Raw genomic sequence first — 21,398 nt, 5'->3', positions numbered from 1 at the left:
TTTATACTTGTTATTTTTATTATTTTATATTTGGTTTATTTATCATTATTTTTTATCTTTATTTTTTTAATTTCTTTATTTTTTTTTCCTTACACTTTGTTTTTAATATTATTTTTTACACTTTAAATATTTATCACAATACTTGGTTTATCACTGTACCATTTTTTTGTTTTTATCTTTATTTTTTTATAATTTTTTTCATGATAATTTAAAACTCTTCACAGCCTTATCTGATATTTGAATCTTTGTGCTAAAAAAAGATCACACGTCTTCTTTGCTATGACAACATCCCTAAATTATTACCAAAAACATTTCTAAAAAAACACCATGCATGTACGTACAGACTATGAATGTCTCTCTTTATCTTTGGCATATATATAACTAATGCCAATGTCACTAATCACTATATATAGACCTCAGCCATCCAGTCTTTGCCTGTATATAATACACTTCCACTGAGATATTTTTCTATATCAAAAAGCATAGTTAGCTAGGATAAAAAAATAGATAAACTAGTATAAATAAACTAGTATTTGTCTTGATCAACTTGTTGACAACTGTTAGCACGTAGCTGAGAATATCCTCCATTGGTTTTTGATTGTTTTTTAAATAATATTTTGTATTAAAATACATATTAATAATATTTTTTATTTTTTTAAAAATTATTTTTGATATCATTATATCAAAATAATTTCAAAACACTAAAAATATATTAATTTGAAATTAATAAAAAAATAAAAAAAAAAATTATTATTTTTTAAATATTTTTAAAACGTAGATGAAAGCACTGTGTAATCCTTTATTGCTGGAACTCTTTAAAAAAAATTTGTGATTTTGATGCCCAGTGGTAACATTCATCTTGTACCGTCAGCTTGTCGCAAACAAACTACATGTTTTTCTAGTACTGCTGGTTTTCTAAAAGAATTTTTTAAAAAAAATTAATTTTTTAATTTTAAATTAATATTTTTTAAATATTTTTCTACCATTTTAATGAACAAATATCAAAACAGCTGTATCTTTTGCCACCCAGTTTGTTTTCTCTATTGTTTGTTGATAGAATCACAAACAGAAACTTCCTTATCTCTGATCCATTTATGAGGATTAAATACCTTATCTCTCTAGGAATTAATATCAACCTTATCGGCTTATCTCTCTAGGAGTCTTCTTGACCGTCTTCAAGGCAACCAGGAATCAACAACTGACATGCTGTCAGAATTCCTAGGAGTCTTCTTGATAGATCTCGACTCTTTATAAACAAACGTAATTTCATCAAACACAACATGGCGTGACATAAAAAAATCTCTACTCGTAGGCTTAAAGCATTTATAGCCTTTGTATTTGTCCTCGTATCCGACAAAAACACATGGAATTGTCTTGGGATCAAACTTATTTTTCTTTTGGTCCAAGGAAAGCATTTTGAGCCAAAAACCCTTAAACGAGTGTATGTTAGTTGTGTTTCATGCGACTTAAAAATATGGTGTTTCAAAGCTGAGTGCTGATGTAGGATGGCAATTGATTAAATAAATAGTAGCCATCAATGCTTCAACACAAAAAATATAGGAACTCCAGAGAAGTGTAAAGGCATGATGCCTTTTGCACAAAAATATGAAGTCATTCTCTTGTTAGTTGTGGTTTTGAAGCTCCTAGTACATTAACAAATCCTTTATTCTTCAATAATTGTAAAGTAGATGCTTGAGGGTGTCCCAAATGTTGATGTCATACTTCAACAGTGCTTGAGAAGTATAGTTCTGGTCAAGGTCCCCTCTACGTGCTCCTGTCATCAATTTTTGCCCTGTTGTTCTGTCATTAACACAAGAATTCTCCTTACAAAATTCATAATTTACAGGATGCTGAGTTGTTAGTTGATTGACTGACAGTAGGTTTCTTGTTAATTCAAGAACAAATAAGATATTTTTTAATGATAACATGATGATCATCTGTTTTTATATGTGTATCACCTATACCATTAATTTGCAATGATAAACCATCTCCAATTATAACATCATTTGTTCCTTTATAGCTTCTAAGATTAGTAAGTACATATATCTACCTTACATGTCATATGATTGGATGCCTAGTGTTTGGTGTTCATTCTATGTTAGCTATAATGTTATCTAACATGAGCGCTATTATGCATACTAGATCGAAAACAAACACAAATAAAAAACATAAACAAGTAGATTTATGTGGTTCTTTAAAACTGGGTATATCCACGAAGGTAGCAGATTATATATTATTGGAGCAATGATGCAAACATTCAACTCAACCCAGTACAATCCTATAAAACTCAATATTCTACTCTTATACTTGGTGTTTCTCTTAAATCTACTCTATTTCACTTTCATAATTGCACTTGCACTCACTGCTTACACTTGCTCCCTTTCTCTTTACCTTCACTTGCTCTCTCTTTATCTCCATTTAATGGAGAGATGAGAGCATTGACAACAATTAACAAAAAACAATAAATTTCTAACTACTACAATAAATATAATAAATAAAAGTGACGGTGGTTGAAATTATTATCAAGAAAATCTAGAGAAATCTCCATAAGGGCTGCTAGTGCTTGAGGAATATCATGTTGTGTTGATGCTTTCTTTAGTGGCCACCAATATATTTTTGCAAAATAATTGACATCATGGTACGTATTGACACTTCTCTTCACGATACATCTCTTTTTCTGCAGGTTTCGTCCTGCGTTCACCTAGTGAAGGAGAAGGACAAGGCCTGGAACTGGAAACAAAAACATCGTTAGGATTTTTGTTGTTACCTTAATTATGATTGTTGTGCTTGGAAGCCATGTCATGCTAAATTAAAGGATTGGCGTTTGCCATAAGTAGGCGCAGAGAGTTGTGTTGCTCTCTTCACGATACATATAAGGCTTCTTCTCACCGTAATAGATTGGTTTGAGCTTTGCTAAATTAAAATAAATTTAAACTCAAGTAAATATTAAACTATAAAATTGACGGGAAAAAATTTACAATTAAGCTCTACTTGCAAGTCGCCCAATAAATACTGAAGCCAAGTATATGGAGGCAATAACTCAATATTTTGATTCTACCAAGGACTTGAACACTACTGTATGTATTTTGATTTTCTATGAAATAAGAGTTCCTTCAAGAAAAATGCGCTAACATATGTTGTCCAGAGATTGAAGCCCAATTTATATCACCAAATTCTTCATGATTCATTTTTGAGTGTTTTTTTTTTTGGGAGGGGTGTAAAGAGAGGAGATGGAGGCAGGCTGTTTTACAAAGGAGGTGTTTTCGGGTTATAGTTGGGTAATATATTTTTTTAAAAAATAAATTAATTTATTTTAAATTAATATTTTGATATTTTTGGATTGTTTTAATATATTGAAGTTAAAAATAAATTTAAAAAATAAAATAAAAATTATTATTTTGATGTATTTCTAAGTAAATAACACTTTAAAAATAATTTTATTACTATCTTTTATATATATAAAAAACTATTAAGTGAGAGAGAAAGGAAGGGAAGCTATTTAAATGGTAGAGAAAGAGGGGGAGGGGAGGTGGGATGAACATTTTTAGGGATTTTTCATTAAAGGGTGAAAAGAGAGGGAAGCTGTTTTTTTTTTTTTTTTGCCTATATGGCATAAATTAGTGGAACCAAGCTGTAACTAAGAGAAATGTGCTAGTTTCAGCTTGCTCGAGCATTGCAAAATAAGGCATGTTGTTAACCATTATCCAAAAAATATAAAACAAAATAAAATATAACATGGGACTTAAAAAGCATAAAACATGAACCAGGAAGAACAATTAGAGACAAGCACAGAACAAAACAGAGAGTGAACCAGCTAAATATCTAGAAACTCTTCATGCTGCTCTTTCTTTCTTAATAATCATCGAAAATATATTAAAAAACTAATAATTGATGTAATATACAGGACAAGATAAAAAAACAAATTTAAAGAAACAAAGAAAAAGAATATAGAAAAAAAAATTAATACTCGTCTGTTACAACAAAAACAAAAAAAACTACAAATGAAAAAAACAAAATAAAAAATAACTAACTAAAATTCTTTATTATACCATAATTTGATATATCGACAAATTTTAAAAGATTATTTTTTATATAAATAAAGTTTGAATCTAGAGTATTAATAAAATAACAACCACATAAATATAATAATATAAAAACACTTGAACAAGCATATAATTCTCTCCTCGACAACACTATTGTTCCTCAAAAACTCATCATGCTGCGCTACTGCCAATTCCAGCTTCCAAGTCAAGATCTGGTTTGTGGTCAAGCGGTGGTTTGAGAAGAGTGTCTCTAGCCGTTTTCAGTTTGAGAAGAGACTCCCTCATGTTAGTTCTCCGATCAGGAGAATCAACCGTACAGGATAGCCCGACACCAAGGATAGTAATCAAGCATTCATGTGTTGGGCTCTTCCCTGTGAACAGCTCAGGGTCCACTACTTGTTCTATGCTAGCAGGAAAAGCTGATTCCACCCACTTGATTATGCTTGAACCTCCAGAAAAGATTTCGTGTGTTGGGCTCTTCCCTGTGAACAGCTCCAGCAGCATAACTCCATAGCTGTAAACATCTCCCGGAGTTGATGGCCGCAATCCTAAACCATATTCTGCGAAGAACATGTCCAGACATCTCAAATGCAATAAAGTAAAGGAACTGTATAAACACAAGTGATCTATAGACACGAGTAAGAACAGAGGCGCATGCAAGGAAACACACTGTTCAAACAGCAATTTGAGATTCCAGGATCAAGTTAATTTGCTAACCTGGAGGAATGTATCCTATAGAGCCCCTGAGGCCACCTGTGCAAGTTATTGGCTGTTGGTCAGCTCCTCTCTCTGCCAGCAATTTAGCCAAACCGAAGTCTCCCACCTTTGCAGTCATGTCTTTGTCAAAAAGCACATTACTTGGTTTCAAATCACAGTGCACTACTGGAATTTCACAGTCATGGTGCAGGTAATCCACAGCGCAAGCAACATCGATTGCCACATTTAACCTCTCCAAAATATTCAACAAGCCTCCATCTAATCGCCTTTTGCTTCCCTTAATCCATTCTTCCAAGCTCCCATTATGCATGTAATCATAAACCAAAGCCACAAATTGGAAACCCTTAACATCTATACTTGAGCATGAGGTGACGAGTTTAATAAGATTCCGATGCCTTACGTTCTTCAAAGCCTCACATTCAGCCAAAAAACTCTTCCAGGATCCGTACTTCTCGATGTCAAGCACCTTCACTGCAACAACAGTCCCATCTCCAAGTTCACCTTTGTAGACTGACCCAAAACTGCCCTTCCCTATCAGATTTCCAGTGTCAAAACTCCCAGTTGCTTTACGAAGCTCTCTATAAGTGATTGTGGGATGCTGAAGCTTAATTGAATCTGCCCTTGGCATAATTTTCCCTTTTCTTTTCCTCACACACAGCAAAACTGCTATCACTGAGCATACTGCAACTGTGGCTATGCTGGCAATGACAATATAAATTGCAGTGGATGTTCTTTTCCGATGTTGATTGTTCCAACAAGTTAGATCCAGGCAGAGCTTCGAATTCCCTTCCACGTGAATTCTAGAGAGATTTATAAAGGCTCCTTCCTTAGGAAGAAGTCCTTCAAGGTCGTTGAATGAGAGGTTCAACAAGTGAAGGGCCTGCAAGTTTTCAAGATTATTGGGTATTATGCCTGATATTTGGTTCGAAGAGAGGTCAAGGATCTCCAAACCCTTCACGTCGCCTAGAGTAGCTGGAATGACTCCAGAGAACATATTATTTTCCATGAATAACCTCTCCAAACTCTTCCAGCTTCCAATTGAATCTGGGATGCTTCCAGACAAATGATTGTGAGAAAAATCAGCAGCGGCAACATTTTCGAGCCCCTTGATCTCTTGAGGCAAAGAACCTGTTAGCTGGTTACTGGACAAGTTCAGAGTTGCACTCAAACTGGAGAGACTGAAAATTTCTTTCGGGATGCTTCCGCTGAGGCTGTTGCTGGATAGATCCATGGACACCAATTTCTGGAAATTAACAAAAGTTGTGGGCAGACTTCCTACCAAGTCGTTAGCAGAAAGATCAATTTTATTCAGTTTTTGGAGCTTTCCAAGGGAGTTTGGGATTCTGCCCGATATCTTATTTGCAGCCAAATGCAACTCTTGCAGATTTGTAAGCTCGCCGATTTCTGGTGGAATCTCACCAGAAACATAATTATAGCTTATATTTAGCAACGCCAAGCTTCTAAGATGTCTGATTGAGGTAGGTATCCTTCCATATATTCTATTCCCCCCCAAGTATAAACTTCTAAGAGAACCCGAGAGATTTCCAATGGATTCCGGAATGAGACCCTCCAGAAGATTGCCATCAATGGCAAGAAAGTTAAGATAGCTACTGTTTATGAAAGAAGTGAGAAAATTGAGACCCTCATCACCAGAACTTTTTATCTGATTGTAGCCAATGTTATACATTTGCAATTCAGGAAGATTTCTAAGTCCTGATGGCACATATCCACTCAGAAGATTGTGTGCCATACGGATGCTCTGTATGTTTGTAAGATTATGCAAAGACCATGGAATTGAACCAGAAAATTTGTTAATGCAAAAATTGAAGTTCAAAAGATTTGGGAGTCTATCTCCAACATCAACTGGGATTTCACCTCGCAGTTGGTTTGAAGCAACAGCGAGGAAAACCAAAGAAGAAATGTTGTACAGGGATAGAGGAACATTGCCGGTGAGATTATTGATACTAAGGTCTAGATGTTTTAGATTCTCAAAACGACCAAAATCGTCAGGGATCATTCCGCCAAGATTATTGGTGGCTAGATTTAGGGTGAGAAGAGAGGAAATGTTTGCAAAAGATGGTGAGATCGTACCCCAGAGCTTGTTTCCACCCAGATTAAGGATTTCAAGGCTTTTTAGGCTGCTGAGTTCCTCAGGAATTGCTCCTGAGATCTCATTCTGCATCAAGTCCAGGATCTGGAGATTTAAGCACTTGGTTATGTTCAAAGGTATTGGACCATTGATGCTGTTAAAGCTAATATTAAGGACGCTCAGACGGGAAAGAGCACCAATTTGATCAGGAATAACTCCTGTAAATTGGTTCCCTTGTAGATGGAGTGAGCGAAGGAGGGATAGGTTTCCAATATTTGGGCTAATGGAACCTGTTAATCTAAGGCCAGACAAATCAAGGCCAATGACTCTTTGATTCATCTGGTTGCAGCTAACACGAGTCCAGTTACAGGGGCTGGAGTTGTTGTTCCATGAGGACAGAGTATTTGAAGGATCAGTGGTTACCTGAGATTTAAGCGAAAGCAGTGCTTCCTTGTCAGTGAAAAGGTCCAAAGCAGCAGCCTCCACCTTCACCACTGGAAGTGCACGTGGGGATGATAATAGAAAAACTAAAACAGCAACACAGCGAAAACGCAATGCTAAAGCCATAACTTTCTGGTTTCTGAGGGCACTAGAAAAGGAAGAAAACAATCTGAAAAATATCGGGTAACTGAGCCAAGGAACGATGAGGTTATCGTACATTTATGGAACAAGGTGAGAACCTCATCTTGAATTATCTAAGCCCTGGACCGAGTCCAAGATGCTGGCTCAAGAAACCATTTGAAATGTCAATACGAATGATGACTATAACGCTTCTTTGAGAGGATGTTCAGATTGTTTTTCTGGCTTAGTCAATATGTGTCGAAATGTCACTGCTCGTGGCAATTTCCATTGATCCCACTCAATGGAAAGATGGTCCTTTCTCTTACTGTAAATGTCAATCAAAGTGTCGTGGCAATTTGTATATCGATCAATATGTTTCACTCTTTTTTTGAAGTTTGCATGAAGTTACATGTAGGAATAGCTTCGTTCCAAAGGAGAAAATTACATCATCAGTTGCTTGGGGATCCTTCTGCTATTGTGGAGAGATCTGCCCTTGATTTTTATTTTATATTTTAAAACATACAAAAACATGAAAATATCTTTTATTTTAATTCTGTCTTTAGGATAGATACTTATAAAAATATTATTTAGTTCATTCATTTTATTGCAAGTTCTAGAATCAAGGCTAAATGCTCAGAATTCCACCGATTTATTGTATGTAATTCACTATTTATTTCATATTGATAAATTAAAAACATACAATAATCTTAAGAGAAAATTGTTGCATAAGTTCATGCTCATTAAGAAAATCAAAGAAAAAATTAATATACTCAGTAAAACAGTGTCGTTAAGCTAAACACCATCTCTATGTTTTCGCTATCACCGAGTTTTGTCCAGGGATCTGAGTGATTAATGTTGATTGTATTTCTTCTAATGTTCTTCCCTTCCGTCTCTGGCACCAACTTCCATACGAATAGAATAGTTAAAGCACACATTCCACTGAAGATGAAGAAGGTCCCTGCAAGAAATATCCAACACAGAATATTAATGAAAAAATATTGAGCAATTTGTGCGTGGATGCGGCGGTGAGAGGGGGAAGGGGATGACTCACCAGCTGAGCTCCACTCCAGCATAAAATTAAATGTGTATGTCACAACCCAAGAACTAGCCCAGCTGGTTAAAACCACTAGGCTTCCTGCTGATGCCTTAACATTTACAGGAAATATCTGCAGTGAAAACGCATGCTTAAGTTCATCTTATAAACCCTTTTTTTTTTTCTTTCCAATCAGTTTTTCTGTTATAAATACATACATGAATAAAAGTTTAAGCCTTGTAACATTAGCAAGTACCTCTGCCATTATAACCCAAGGTATTCCTGACATGCCTATGGCAAAACCGCAGCCGAAACCCTGTTCGTAGAATTAATTAATTAATCAATGAGCACATTTATGTGTTACTTGGAAGGAAAACTTGCCCAGAATAAAAGAAGAACAAATTAATACAGGTGCTCAAGTATGAACTCATGTTCATTAATCTAAAGATGGGATTTGAATTGTTTATAGAAAAAACTCTGAATTTTTGGTAATTTTCCAGGCTAGATTAAATACCAATATGCCAACCAAAGTCAATATTGGAGTGAGCTCTTTCAGGTTGTGGGATTCCTGCTCATTAAAAACAAGGAAGAAGGATGAATTATGCAAAAACATATATAGAATAAAAAAAAGCTTATGAAAGGAAATATACTTAACCATTTGCAGGTCAAATTACCTGGAAGCAAAACGATAATCCTACAAGGAACAAGCATAAGCATGATGTGGTAGCTGAAACCTGCAAAATATGTTGGTAGATTTGGTTACCACCTTGATTATCAGCTTCATCAAAATTAAAGTAAATCGTTGCCCTTGTGAGTTCTAACCATAAGAAGTGTCCGTCTTCCAAATAAATCCATTAAGAGTACAGTTGCAACAGATGTTGGAATCTGCAATAGACTAGCTACTGTCATTGAGATATAAACAGAGCAAAATAAACAAAATAAATTCATGTATCTACCTGTAAAAGAGCAAAAATTATAGGACCAGAGGAGGTTGAAACATCTGTGGAAAACCACACAAAAATCAACATTATGCCTTCCTTTTCCACAATATTGCAGGTTAATACAAGGGTTCATGTTTATATTTCAGTCAGAAGAGACTTACTAGCTTTAGCAAATATGGTACCAAGATAATATGACACTGCACTATTTCCTCCAAATGTTTGTAGTAATATCAGCCCTACTCCAACCTTAGCCAATTGGCGAATTCAGATTAAACATGTAATTAGACAAAAAAATGAAGATAATTTTTTTAATATATATAAAGTAGATACCTTATTCAAGACTTACAATAACTGCATAAGCATATCTCCTCTGGAACAACTCTAAGGTTCTAGTTTCAGCTGAGGTCTGTTTCAAAATTTCTATAGCATCCTATAAGAACCAAATGTCATCTCTTGTTGTGGAACTCAAAAAACAAAGTTATTAAACGCGGCTAAGAAGTTAAACTTTAAAAAAACATAAATTAAAATGACATAATTTAGATTGATCGAGGTCAACCCGCCCACCCTCACCGGGCTGGGTTTAATAAAACTTGATTAAAATTTCGAAATCTTGCAGCTACTTTTTCTTAAGATATATATGAAGCAGAAAATTACTCTGATATCAACTGCTTCTTCGGAAACATCTGAGTTTGTTCCCCTGAGACGTTGCAAAGAAGCTTCAAACTCCTTTTCATGGCCAAGTTTTGCCTGTTGAAGAATTTAGGCTTCAATTTCGCCTCGAGATGGAACCTCTCCGTGTATAACAACAGTAGCAACAATATCATACATTGGACTCACCAGCCATCTTGGAGACTCTGGGACGAAAAATAAACATACAATTTGCACAATGCTTGGAATAGTAGCTGAAAATGAGATCACAATAAACCAATCAATACTATAGTATAAGCTAGCGTTGCTTTAATCTCAGAAAGATAGATGATGAGAAAAGTTACCTATAAGAGACAAGGCACGCCAGCTTGCAATACTTCCAACAAAATACGTTACTGCAAAGCCACAACATACTAACAACTATACACAAAAATCAAAATAAAATGTAAGGGTCTACTGGGAGCAAAATCCTTGATTTGATTTTCATTGTATTCAAAAACTTCATTTTACCTGATTGGCTGAGGTAAATCGTCCCCTGAGATTCTTAGGAGTAATTTCTGAAATATATACAGGCACCTGTTACACAAAATGCAGACTCCATGACATGCAGAAAAGACACGATGATCGAATATAGGTGAAATGGAAGCTTGTGTAGTTACCACATAAGTAAGAATCCCGATTGCAACACCGACTAAGAATCTTCCAATGTCCAGACACCAAGCTTTCTTTAAACAAGAATTCAACACCAGTTGGTTCCATGTATTATGTGATTGAGATAGAAAGACAGAAAAGGGCGAGGAGAGGAAATAGAAACCTTAGCAAATGCTATTGCAAGCCAGCCTGCCATGCAAATTATCTGACATGTCCACATCGTCTGCTTGACGAAAATTACAACGAATTAGCTGAAAATAACTGAGGGCATAATAAGATAAATCTCTTACAGTTTAAATCTTAAGGGCAAGTAATGTTGTTAAGGAAATTACTCCTCTTCGACCGATGAGATCTGCCATCTTCCCACTTAAAATTGCACCTACCATCCCTCCTATTGTCACTATCGAACCAAAAACAGAGTACTGCAATTTGTATAGAAAGACCAAAAACAAAAACCCATCAAGCAGGGCATAGATCGTGTGCTAATAAGTAAGAAATTCTAAACAAGTACTAATAGGAATGACTTCAAACGAAATACATGATTATATGCACAATTTTAGAGTTCTTTAAAACATTAACGAAAAGCTACCATAGAAATCGAAAGTTAACTTTGTAAAGACTGACACGCATGGTCTTACTAAATAGGATTGGAAATTCTCTAAGTTAAGCATTATTAACGAGCTAGCATGATTTGAACTTACTGCTGCAACAGAGAGGCCTAAATCTTTCATGATTCCAGACTCAGCAGGCGACGAGTAACCCACCTGACAAGAAACTCCATCAAAGTCAACGTAATAGGTAACAATATGATTCAATTTTAACGAGGAAAATAAAATCAACTAGATAAAAACTGCATTTGAGAATAATAAAGTTAATGTCTGGGAAAATCTGAAAAAGGCATGCCCCTTGAGTTTTTATGGCCTATCTACAAAATAGTAAAAACATAAATTACAACTATACCGATTGAGTCACTATCCCACGAGAAAAGAGAATATCAAGATCAGCTATGGATCAGTATGCTCATTGGCAAAATCTACTACACTTTTAAGTTTTTATGGCCTATCTTATCCAACCCAACGTGGCTACATCTATAGCAAACGTCATGTGGGGCACTTGCAAATACAAAAAAAATGCTAAGCAAAGCGACATGCTAATCCAAGGTTTAGACTTCAGACTCCTTAATTAATCACTAAAGCCATCGTTTTAAACTCAATATGAAGGATAAATGTTGCTAAAATCTCAGTTGTGAAGAGAGTAATTTAGCTTTAGACTAGAATTACATTAATTCGTGCATGGTGATTATTGGAACTTGGATTTTTTTCTGAAGTTTAACTAAATAGGTAAATAACATAAGAACAGGAATATGGCAGTAAAAAAAGCTATTCGAATTTCTGCTAATACCGATCATAAACAAAACTAAATAAATCCAGACTTTGCCACTACTACGTGTGTGTGTGTGTGTGTGTGTGTGTGTACTTACAGAACATCCATAGCTGAAGGAACCACAGAGAGCAACAAAGGTGCTGAAGACGAGAACGGGAGTGATGGAGTGCTGGTTGCTGGTTGTTGTACTGCCGGTGCTCTTATCTCCGAGAAGTAGAGGGCTTGTTGCTGATTCCAGCCCTTCTTCTATGCCGTCTCCCTCCATTACTTTTTTCTTGGAAGCTCAAGCACAAGGAAGGGTAGACAAGACAGCCAGAAGAGCTAACCTCGGGGAAAAAATATTATGATTTCTGTGAAGAAGGAATTAAGTATTGGAGGGGTCATATAATCATATTCGCATACAGTAAGTTACCAATCAATCCTATGTCTATACAAAACTCCAACTACCAGTAGCAGGCAGGCACATTTGTTTTTTTCTCAAGGCTACTCTTCGAGTCTATTTATTAATTAATGCAATTCAACCTGTTTAATATTTTTTTAACATTCTTTTTTATTTTAAAAAATATTAAATTGTATCTTTTTATATCTTTTTAATATACTAATATAATTTTTTTAAAAAAAAACATTATCTTATTAAAAACATCATTTTCATACAATACCCAAACGTATCCCTTTATCATGCGTTCATGATGGCCACAGGAGTTTGGTTTGTGATCTTAGGTGATGAACTAGGTTTATTCAATAATTTCTATTTTATATTTAATAATACAATCATAATTATAAAATTAAATAATTAATAATGCATCAATTAAAAAAATAATTTGGACAGATTTAATGATATAAAATAATTTTATTGGTTTGGTCCATGATTTTAGATAATAAGTTATATTTATCTAATAATCTCTTGTTATTATACTAGCTAGCTAGCTAATTAGAAAGGGATCTCTTTTCTTATAAAAGTTTTTCTTTCTCTCAAGAGTTCTGAGCGGAAGAATAAAGGATCGTCATCAATGGGGAAACATTGAAAAACTTTGTTGTAATGGAAAAGGAAGTACTTTTCTATACATCATATTCTAAAATAAAGAATTTTAGAAAATCTTGAGCATGATGAACTCCTCCCCCACTTATCTCCCTCTCTGCCCTCCTCATCTTTCTTTGTCTCTCCGGTGATGATGGGCAAAAGCTTGATCCTTTCACTTTCACACGCTTTGTTTTCTTCTGTGGTGAGATAAGCACTTTCTTGTCTTATATAAATGTCTTGGTTTCAACAAGATTTATCATCCCACTACGATAACTTTATACATCAGCTGTCATTTCAAATCTAGCTGCCAAATCCTTGATCATATGCCTTGCAGGATGTTGGTGCGATGCTTGGTTCGTTGTCTGGTGCTAATTTCTTAACCATTGAAAATTGCAAAATTCCAATTTTGAAAAAAAAATATGAAGTTAAACACTAAGGATTCGTTTGTATAAGTGATGATATTAAAAAAAAAATAAAAGAAAATTATAATTAAAGTTTTAGGAGCTGAATTTGAACTGCTACAAATATTCAGCTCATTTTTTACCGAACAAAGAACTAAAGTAAAAGAAGAGAAAAACAAAGGTCGTCGCGTGTAAAAGTACAGAGAAGAACAGGAGTTAGACTCTCATAGTACTGTGGTGGCGCAGCCTTCCTTGATATAGTTGAAATCGTATATTCTTACAGAACATCCATGGTTGAGGGAACCACAGGGAGCAACAAAGGTGCTCAAGACAAGAACAGGAGTGATGGAGTACTGATTGCTGGTTTTGTGTTGCTGGTGCTCTTCTCACCAAGAAGTAGAGGGCCTGTAGCTGATTCCAGCCCTTCTTCTATGCCATCCCCCTCCATTACTTTAGTTTCTCGGAAGCTCAAACACAAGGAAGGGTAGACAGGACAGGCAGAAGTGCTAACCTCGGAAACAGAAAAAAGAGAATATTTCGGAAACAGAAAAAAAAGAGAATATTAAGTAAGTTTAGTTATAGAAAGGAGGGGGTAGAGAACAATAAAAAAAAAACTTTTAAGAAAATTAACACATTGATCATTGTACCGAACACCCCTTCACGGCTTCACCTACCTCCTGTACCATATATTTTTTTGCTAGAAGATCCTCTCTCCGAGTATATCATAGAATATATGACCTGTGGCAGAAGTTTAAATTAGGTGTGATGATGGCCACAACGGTTTGATTAGATTAGACATGATGATTGGTGGGGGTCTTGAAGATGGGGATGGGAATTGTATGGTCAGGATGTGTTAATGTTATCACCATCTTCAAGGCTTCCTTGTGAAAAATTTTGTTTTCTTGTTATTGGGCCTTGTCGATTAAAGAAATGAGACCATTACTTACTAGAGTTTGTTTCTTTAAATAATACAATTAATAAAAATGATTTTCAATAAGCATAATTGAGGAAGAAAAACTCATAGGATTAGCCCTCTCCATGATCTAGCCCAAGCTTGGAGTCATGAGTTGGGGCAAGTAAAACTTGTTTTGGAAAAAACAAATTAAAAAAAAGTCATATTGATATAAGTCGAGAATTGACTTGTTAAATTAATTAAATTATTTTTTTAATCAATTTAATTTAAAATATATAAAAAAAAATAAAGTTAATAAATCATTATATTAACTTTTCTAGCCAGGTCAGCTTTAATAATAATACTTTCTCTCATCTTCTATTTTCCTTCAACGAGGGAGGCAAAAGCTACATCACTTCATATGCTTTGTTTTTTTGGTGGAAAAATAAGTATCATTTTAAGCAATGTTCGTTTGTATTTAAAAATATGTTTGAGTTTGATTTTAAAGTATATTTGACTCTTCTCCTTTTCTTGGAAAAATAAGAATCGGTTCGGTACTTTTCTTCTCCTTTTCCTTCCTCTCTTTTTCATGTCCAGTTTCCCCAAGAAAAATGCCTCTTCTAGCCGCCTTGCAGGAGCTAAAACGACACCTCCCGAAAGGACTTCCGGCACCGACCTGCTGCCGGAAACTCTCTGCTTGCTGCTGTCTCCGCTTCCGTGACTTTGCTGGGCGTTTCTGAAAAATGTTAGCATGTTATTCTTATCTGAAAAATGATATTTGTTTTTTTAATTGTAAAAAAATCATGTTTGCTGTTGTCATCGAACATTTTTTACTGCCCCTTGCCAAGTCATTTTCTCTGAGATTGGAAAATCTTCACCCCGCCGAATAAAGCCCAGATGCATGCAGAGATTGGACTCAAATATTACAGAGCTAGCTGGGTCAAGCTAAAACAAAACTCTAATTATGTACCAAGAATCAAGGGGCTTCAAGTTTTATTATGTGACCACTTTTCACCCTGTTTTTCCTGGCGTAAAAGAATCAAGAATGAGGTCAAGATATGGCGTTTTCCTTCCTTCAAGTTCTATCACCTTATCTCCACACTTCAAGAACGAAAAGGAGAGCGTTTTCTTTCAATTAACCATAAATTTCTACTTTTCACTGCACTTTGCCAACCTTCCTTTTTGTAAAGGCACCAGAGTTCTTTAAATGCTTGTTGGGCCTCATCTTGTTCTATTGCAATCGGCCCAACAAGCATTTAAAGGCACCACAAGATCCATTGCAACCAAGATATAAATGTCCCCGGTCAGTTCTTTGACGTATGATTTTGTTGATTTGTCGCCATAAAGATTGGAGTTTGAACACGATGTCAGGGGAGTTGGATTCCTTTTTGTAAGGCAGACGTTTCTGTTCAAAGGTCATAATCTTTCCCAAATCCAGGCTTTAATTTGGACCAGCTGCTTCGTGACTTCCATGGAAACGAAAGGTGAGCATGGAACATTCCATGTATTACTACTATACGTTGTCTACGACAAAGAAAACGAGAGATAGGTGGGGATGGTTCCCATGAGTTTGGTCTTCAAATTTATGTTATCCGGACAGTTGAACACCACGGTTGCACGAATGGAATAGCGTGGCTGAGGGACAACCTCGATTTAAAAAGGTGTTTGGAAGTGTAGTAGCGGTTGCTTTTCAAATAGCTTTTCGTGCCGAAAAGCATGCAAATAATGTTTTTTTATTTTTTAAAAATCATTTTTGATATCAGCACATCAAAACGATCCAAAAAGTACAAACAACACTCAATTTTAACAAAAAAAAATTTAAAATTTTTCTGAAAAGCAGGTTCAACCTGAATGCCAAAGATTTTTCACCAAAAAATAGATAGACAGATTCCGAGTTTTCCTGCAGATAGATGCGTAAGAAATAAAGAAACTGAGTTATAACTGCGAGATATTTTATGGTGTCCAGAGAACAGAATAACTAGTTTCATGCTATTAGTTATTTAATACATCCACTCTAAAAATAATAATAAAGAGAAATAAAAGAGAAAAATCATAGGTGTGGATATTCTCATCACTTTTGGTTGGTTATGTAATTTTTTTTGTGTTTGTTTTTTTTTAAATATAAAAAAAATTAATAAAATATCATTGGTTATTTCTTAACTACCACGAAACTTTTTCCATAATTACTATTATTTAAAATAATTGACTTGACTCAATTCTATGAAAAATGATGAGAATATATTTCCAGTTAAAAAATTATTTTTTTATATTTATTTATCAATATTGCAAGTATAGTATATTCAAATCATAGAATTTCTTCAACTGAATAATTAAAATCAACTTTATTCTTTAGTGCTGGGGTAAAAAATCAGCATGCTTGATGAAATAATGCTGGATGGTAATCCTTTTTGTTAGAGACATTGCATTTTTTTTGTCCTTGAGTAAGTTAGAGAGGTGGTGTAGAAGTCAAGGAAAAAACTTGAATGTTGAAAAGTTGAAAATCAAAACTCAACTATCTTATCCTGAAAAGTCAACTTTTTATTGTATCATGCATGATGCTATATTTGTGCTGAATTTTCAATTTTGACCTTAATTGTTAACTCTAGAACCTGTCATCATGGTATCCTAATAGCAATTTTTGAAAACGCGTTGATACCAATGTTTTTTAAAAATTTAATATTTAATATTTTAAATTAATTTTTTATATTTTCAAATTATTTTGATGTGTAGATGTTAAAAATAATTTTTAAAAAATAAAAAATATTATTTTGATATATTTCCGAGCAAAATTTAATTTGAACTACAATCTATACCACATTTCCTAACACCCTTTTAATTTCATATCAGATAAAAGGATGTTTAGAAGTGTAGTTATGGTTGTTTTTTAAAATTATTTTTTTATATTTTAAAATTATTTTGATGTGTTGATGTCAAAAATAATTTTTAAAAAATAAAAACAATATGATTTTGATATATTTCTAAATAAAAATTATTTTAAACTGCAATCTCTATTACATTTCCTAACACCCTTTTAATTCACACAGATAAGGGGATGTTTAGAAGTGTAGTTATAGTTGTTTTTTTAAAGTGTTTTTTTTTTAAATATTAAAATAATTTTTTTATTTTGTAAAAATTATTTTTAACATCAATGCATTAAAATAATCTAAAAAACTAAAAAATATTAATTTAAAAAAATAAAATAAAAAATTTTAATTTTTAAAAAATATTTTTAAAACATAAAAACAAAATAATTCATTATACACGGTTACCAAAGAACCAAGAAATAGTTTAAACGGGGTGTGTCACAATTAATTAATCAAGAAAATCAGTACTTAATATTATACAATTATATAACCCAATTTTTTATTTAGATATGGCAGCAAAAGTTGACAAGCCAGGCCACTGTTAATAAAAAAAGGAAACAAAAAAAAAGGCATGCTTGCTGAGGTGCCTTTCAATGTGAATCTGTGTGTTGATGTGGCAATCAGCAGGCATTTTCGTTCTCCATTAATTTAGGTATTAATTACTTTTGCTAGGAAACATCGAAGAAATAATGGACGATGAGTGCTTGACTTAGACTATCTTGACATCGCCCAAGAAAGTTGATGCAAGGAACGCGTTCGGAAGCAAGAAGATGGAATCTCTGCCAACATTTCTTCAAGACTGCCTCCGTACTCCTACTTGCCCAGATTCTGAAATAGAAGAGAAGCGCAAGTACCATGTCACATGCCACCAAAAAAAAAAAAGTCTTCGTCAAACTAATACATTCCTAAAAATATTCGAGAAAATAATACAAGTCATCGTATTGCATTGCTAAGAAGAATGAAATTCATCATACTTGAAAACCTAGAACTAGAGATTTAAGCTGCCGCATCCTTTTAGAAAAAGAATTCTAGCAAATAGAAAGTCCACAAGTCAAAAGAAAGTAAATATCATACAGGTTGACCCGTGTTTTGGATGCCTTGCCGAACTCCGATTGACATGATATTTTAACCTAAGGTACGAAAACATGTCAGGAGCCCACGTATAATTTCAGGATCCAATGATAGGACTATTTTTGTAAAACTGGATAGTTGCGTATTTTACGTCAAAGTCCGAATTTGACCTTACCTGGATCGTATCAAATGTATTAACGGGAAAAAATGCCATTTATCTACTTAAACTTTTATGTTGTGTGTGTGTATATATAATTAGTTTGTGGAATTGCCAACAACAACATGAACTATAATAATATTATTGTGTAGATTCATCAAGCCAGGTTTGGATAGGGTTTGATTATATTATGGACTAACTTGTTTATGAATCAAATTAGTTGAATTAATATTTTTTATTTAATTTAAAATCTAGTTTGTACCGTGTTTTTATTCATTAATTTCAAAAGTCAACTCGTTAAAATGGGCATAATAATTATAATAATTATGAACTAAAATACATGATTGTACAAGTTGCTTCTTTTTCCATTTTCAATAGATTGTAAAGGGATAGGAGTGCTTTTGTTTTGTTTGGTGACTTGGACCCCAGCTATAACTAAAAAAAGGAAACCTCGAGACGAGGACACTGCCATGAATAGTCAGAGAGCGTAACAGTAAATGTGGTCCAGCCATGGCGGCCCTGCTACGAATCTCAGCGCCCATTGTTTGACTGCAACTGGGGCTTGTACAGGTCTCGATGCCGACGTGCACTTTCCTTCTCGCAACTCAACGATCCTCGAGAATTCTTGACCACCATACGTCGTCGTCGAAGAATCATCTTCTTTATCTAGAAGAAGGAAGATCAATACCTTGTACAATACATCTTTCACGTGGTACTTTGGTAGCCCTCTGATGCTGGTATGATGCCATGATACAGTCATTGACATAAATCTGTGCAGAATTTGGGCCACAAAGTCAAAAATGCTTTCGGCCGATGAGTGATGTTTGTTGAGCTACATGCGATATATTTGACCCTTGTATTTAATGACTTCACCTAACCAAGAATCCATTGCCATACATGACTTTTATTGTGAAATTGCCGATCACATGTTGGAGTTTGCAATCTTGAAACTTATCAATTGTTCGAAGTCAACCAATATTTTGTTAGTATTTATTAAGAAAATACTAGATAAAAAAATACATGGTGTAATTTTTTAAAGTTTTTAGCGGAGTTGTATTGCTTTACATCTCAATATCAAACACACTATAATAAAAATGTATTCAGCTTCATTTTTATTTAAATTTTTTTAGAATCTCTATATTTATAAGAATTTTTTAAGGTATTAATCATAAGTTATATTGGTCTACTAAACACCAAGTACAAACTATCAATCACTTTGATTAAAAAAAATTACTAGAATGAATTGATTAATTACAAATTTCTCTAAAATCGGCTAATTGGACTTTCAGTATATCATCATATATAAAATCAGAAAAAATCAAAATCACACTAATGTTGTGCGTGGAAATATCACATGGATTATGTAAAGTTGTCAGGGTTGTATATTTTGCCTACAAGCTTAATATTCTAATGGAAATGAGATCAATATGGCAGTCCATGCAGCCGAAGAACTGGAATGTGTGGCAATTGATTAGGAATTTAGTAGTGGATTAATCGAGTTTTCTTTTGATAACAAAGAATATCTTTTACCTAATTTGTACAGCTTTTGACTAATTTAGCAGTGGATTAATCTAATCAAAATTAAATATCCTTTATATAACATAGTTGTTAAATCTAGTTTAGCCTAACAATTTAACTTGATGATTTAAAACTTGATTTAAACCTGATTTTATTTTGATATATTATTTACATTCATTTACTAAATCTAAATAATTAAACAGTTGACACGTAATGTATTTGATTTGTTCGAACTCGATTTAAACATGATTAAATCTAGCCAATGTAGACTAAAAATTAAAAAAAAATAAAATAATATTATTTTAAATAAAACAATATATTCGAATTGATTTAATAATTTACGAGTTAATCTAATAACTCAATAATCTAAATGCTAAATTAAATGAGACAAGTGTTTAGTTCCAAAAACTATGCTTTAAAAGCTAAACGTCTAACTTTTTTTTTCCTTTTCGTATGATTAGAAAGAGAGATTATAACATGGGATCTTATTTTTTAAGAGGAGGAACAACTTTATATGAGAAGATCCCAGCCTCCACTTCAAAGTTTGGCAATACATAACAAAATAAAAATGATTCGGAGCAGCCGAAAAAATGCACCATATTCTTTATTGTTGTCGTGTCTTTGCAAACATAAATAAATAATCACAATTTCGTGGCAACTTAATTAATTTAAAACTACCAAATAAAGAGTAATCGAAAGATTGAGCATTAAACAAGAATTCCCCCCCCCTTCAATCGATGAAGCTCTGAAGTATAAAGATAAGAAAGATAAATAACAATGTATATATCTCAAAATTCATCTAGTATATAGAGATGGTTACAACATAAAAATAAATTACTATGGTTATTATTTTTGTTATCGTTTCTCTCTCTAAATTCTCTCTAGTTTTAATTAATTATTATTATGTCTTAATATAAATGTGAGAAAAATTAATACCAAGTCAAATCCTAATTAAAAAAAATTTATCATATAATTATTAATCACTAAAAATCACTAATTAAATATAATTTTATATTATTCTTTAACAAATCTTCTTAAATAAAAAAATTTTAAACTTAAAATTTATATAAATTCATATCATCTTATATTATTAATTAAATAATAAAATTTATAATCATTTAATAGAAAAATTTAAAATAATATTAAAAAACAATTTAATCCAATAACTGGACAAATCATATAAAATTTTTAAATATAATTTTATATTATTCTCTCATTAACAAATTCTTTCATCAAAACAATTATTTCTTTCTCCGGAAACTTCTAAGCAAACACGCTTGTCCACGCGGGCTCACCATGTCTGACCAAATCCCTTGCATCACCACCGCACATCAAAACACTGGACCCCACAACTCTTTGATAGTCTTCCTCTCTTGCTCTACACGGCATTTTCTCCTTCAACCCCCAG

The 21,398-nt window shown here is 33.5% G+C and overlaps 2 protein-coding genes and 1 long non-coding RNA gene across 4 annotated transcripts; all 3 read right to left on the bottom strand.

The window, feature by feature from the left end:
- Positions 1-4,084: 4,084 nt before the first annotated feature.
- Positions 4,085-8,003, bottom strand: LOC118051453 (uncharacterized). Its single transcript, XM_035062107.2, has 2 exons — positions 4,761-8,003; positions 4,085-4,603 (listed from the first exon to the last, which is right to left on the bottom strand). Exons 1-2 carry the CDS (start codon positions 7,507-7,509, stop codon positions 4,215-4,217), a joined length of 3,138 nt encoding a protein of 1,045 aa, XP_034917998.1. The 5' UTR covers positions 7,510-8,003; the 3' UTR covers positions 4,085-4,214.
- A 114-nt stretch (positions 8,004-8,117) lies between these two features.
- Positions 8,118-12,528, bottom strand: LOC118051455 (sugar transporter ESL1). 2 transcript variants are annotated; one of them, XM_035062111.2, is made up of 18 exons: positions 12,164-12,528; positions 11,385-11,447; positions 11,016-11,105; positions 10,847-10,906; positions 10,692-10,757; positions 10,543-10,589; positions 10,377-10,427; positions 10,211-10,286; positions 10,039-10,131; positions 9,731-9,814; positions 9,546-9,630; positions 9,400-9,443; positions 9,266-9,328; positions 9,118-9,177; positions 8,958-9,011; positions 8,700-8,759; positions 8,462-8,576; positions 8,118-8,368 (listed from the first exon to the last, which is right to left on the bottom strand). In XM_035062111.2, the coding sequence occupies exons 1-18, from the start codon at positions 12,329-12,331 to the stop codon at positions 8,181-8,183; spliced, it is 1,467 nt and encodes a 488-aa protein (XP_034918002.1). In that variant the 5' UTR covers positions 12,332-12,528; the 3' UTR covers positions 8,118-8,180. The 2 variants fall into 2 exon arrangements, with proteins under 2 accessions (XP_034918002.1, XP_034918001.1); XM_035062110.2 differs by having other exon boundaries at positions 10,222-10,286; positions 10,377-10,452; positions 10,543-10,608; positions 12,164-12,524.
- Positions 12,529-13,526: 998 nt separating this feature from the next.
- On the bottom strand, positions 13,527-14,420 carry LOC118051463 (uncharacterized). Its single transcript, XR_004688028.2, has 2 exons — positions 14,163-14,420; positions 13,527-13,994 (listed from the first exon to the last, which is right to left on the bottom strand). It is a non-coding gene; the product is annotated as an uncharacterized lncRNA (long non-coding RNA).
- Positions 14,421-21,398: the final 6,978 nt, after the last annotated feature.

Source organism: Populus alba, chromosome 5 (genome assembly GCF_005239225.2).
Source record: "Populus alba chromosome 5, ASM523922v2, whole genome shotgun sequence".
Lineage (NCBI taxonomy): Eukaryota > Viridiplantae > Streptophyta > Magnoliopsida > Malpighiales > Salicaceae > Populus > Populus alba.
This window is presented reverse-complemented; position numbering and strand designations above follow the sequence as displayed.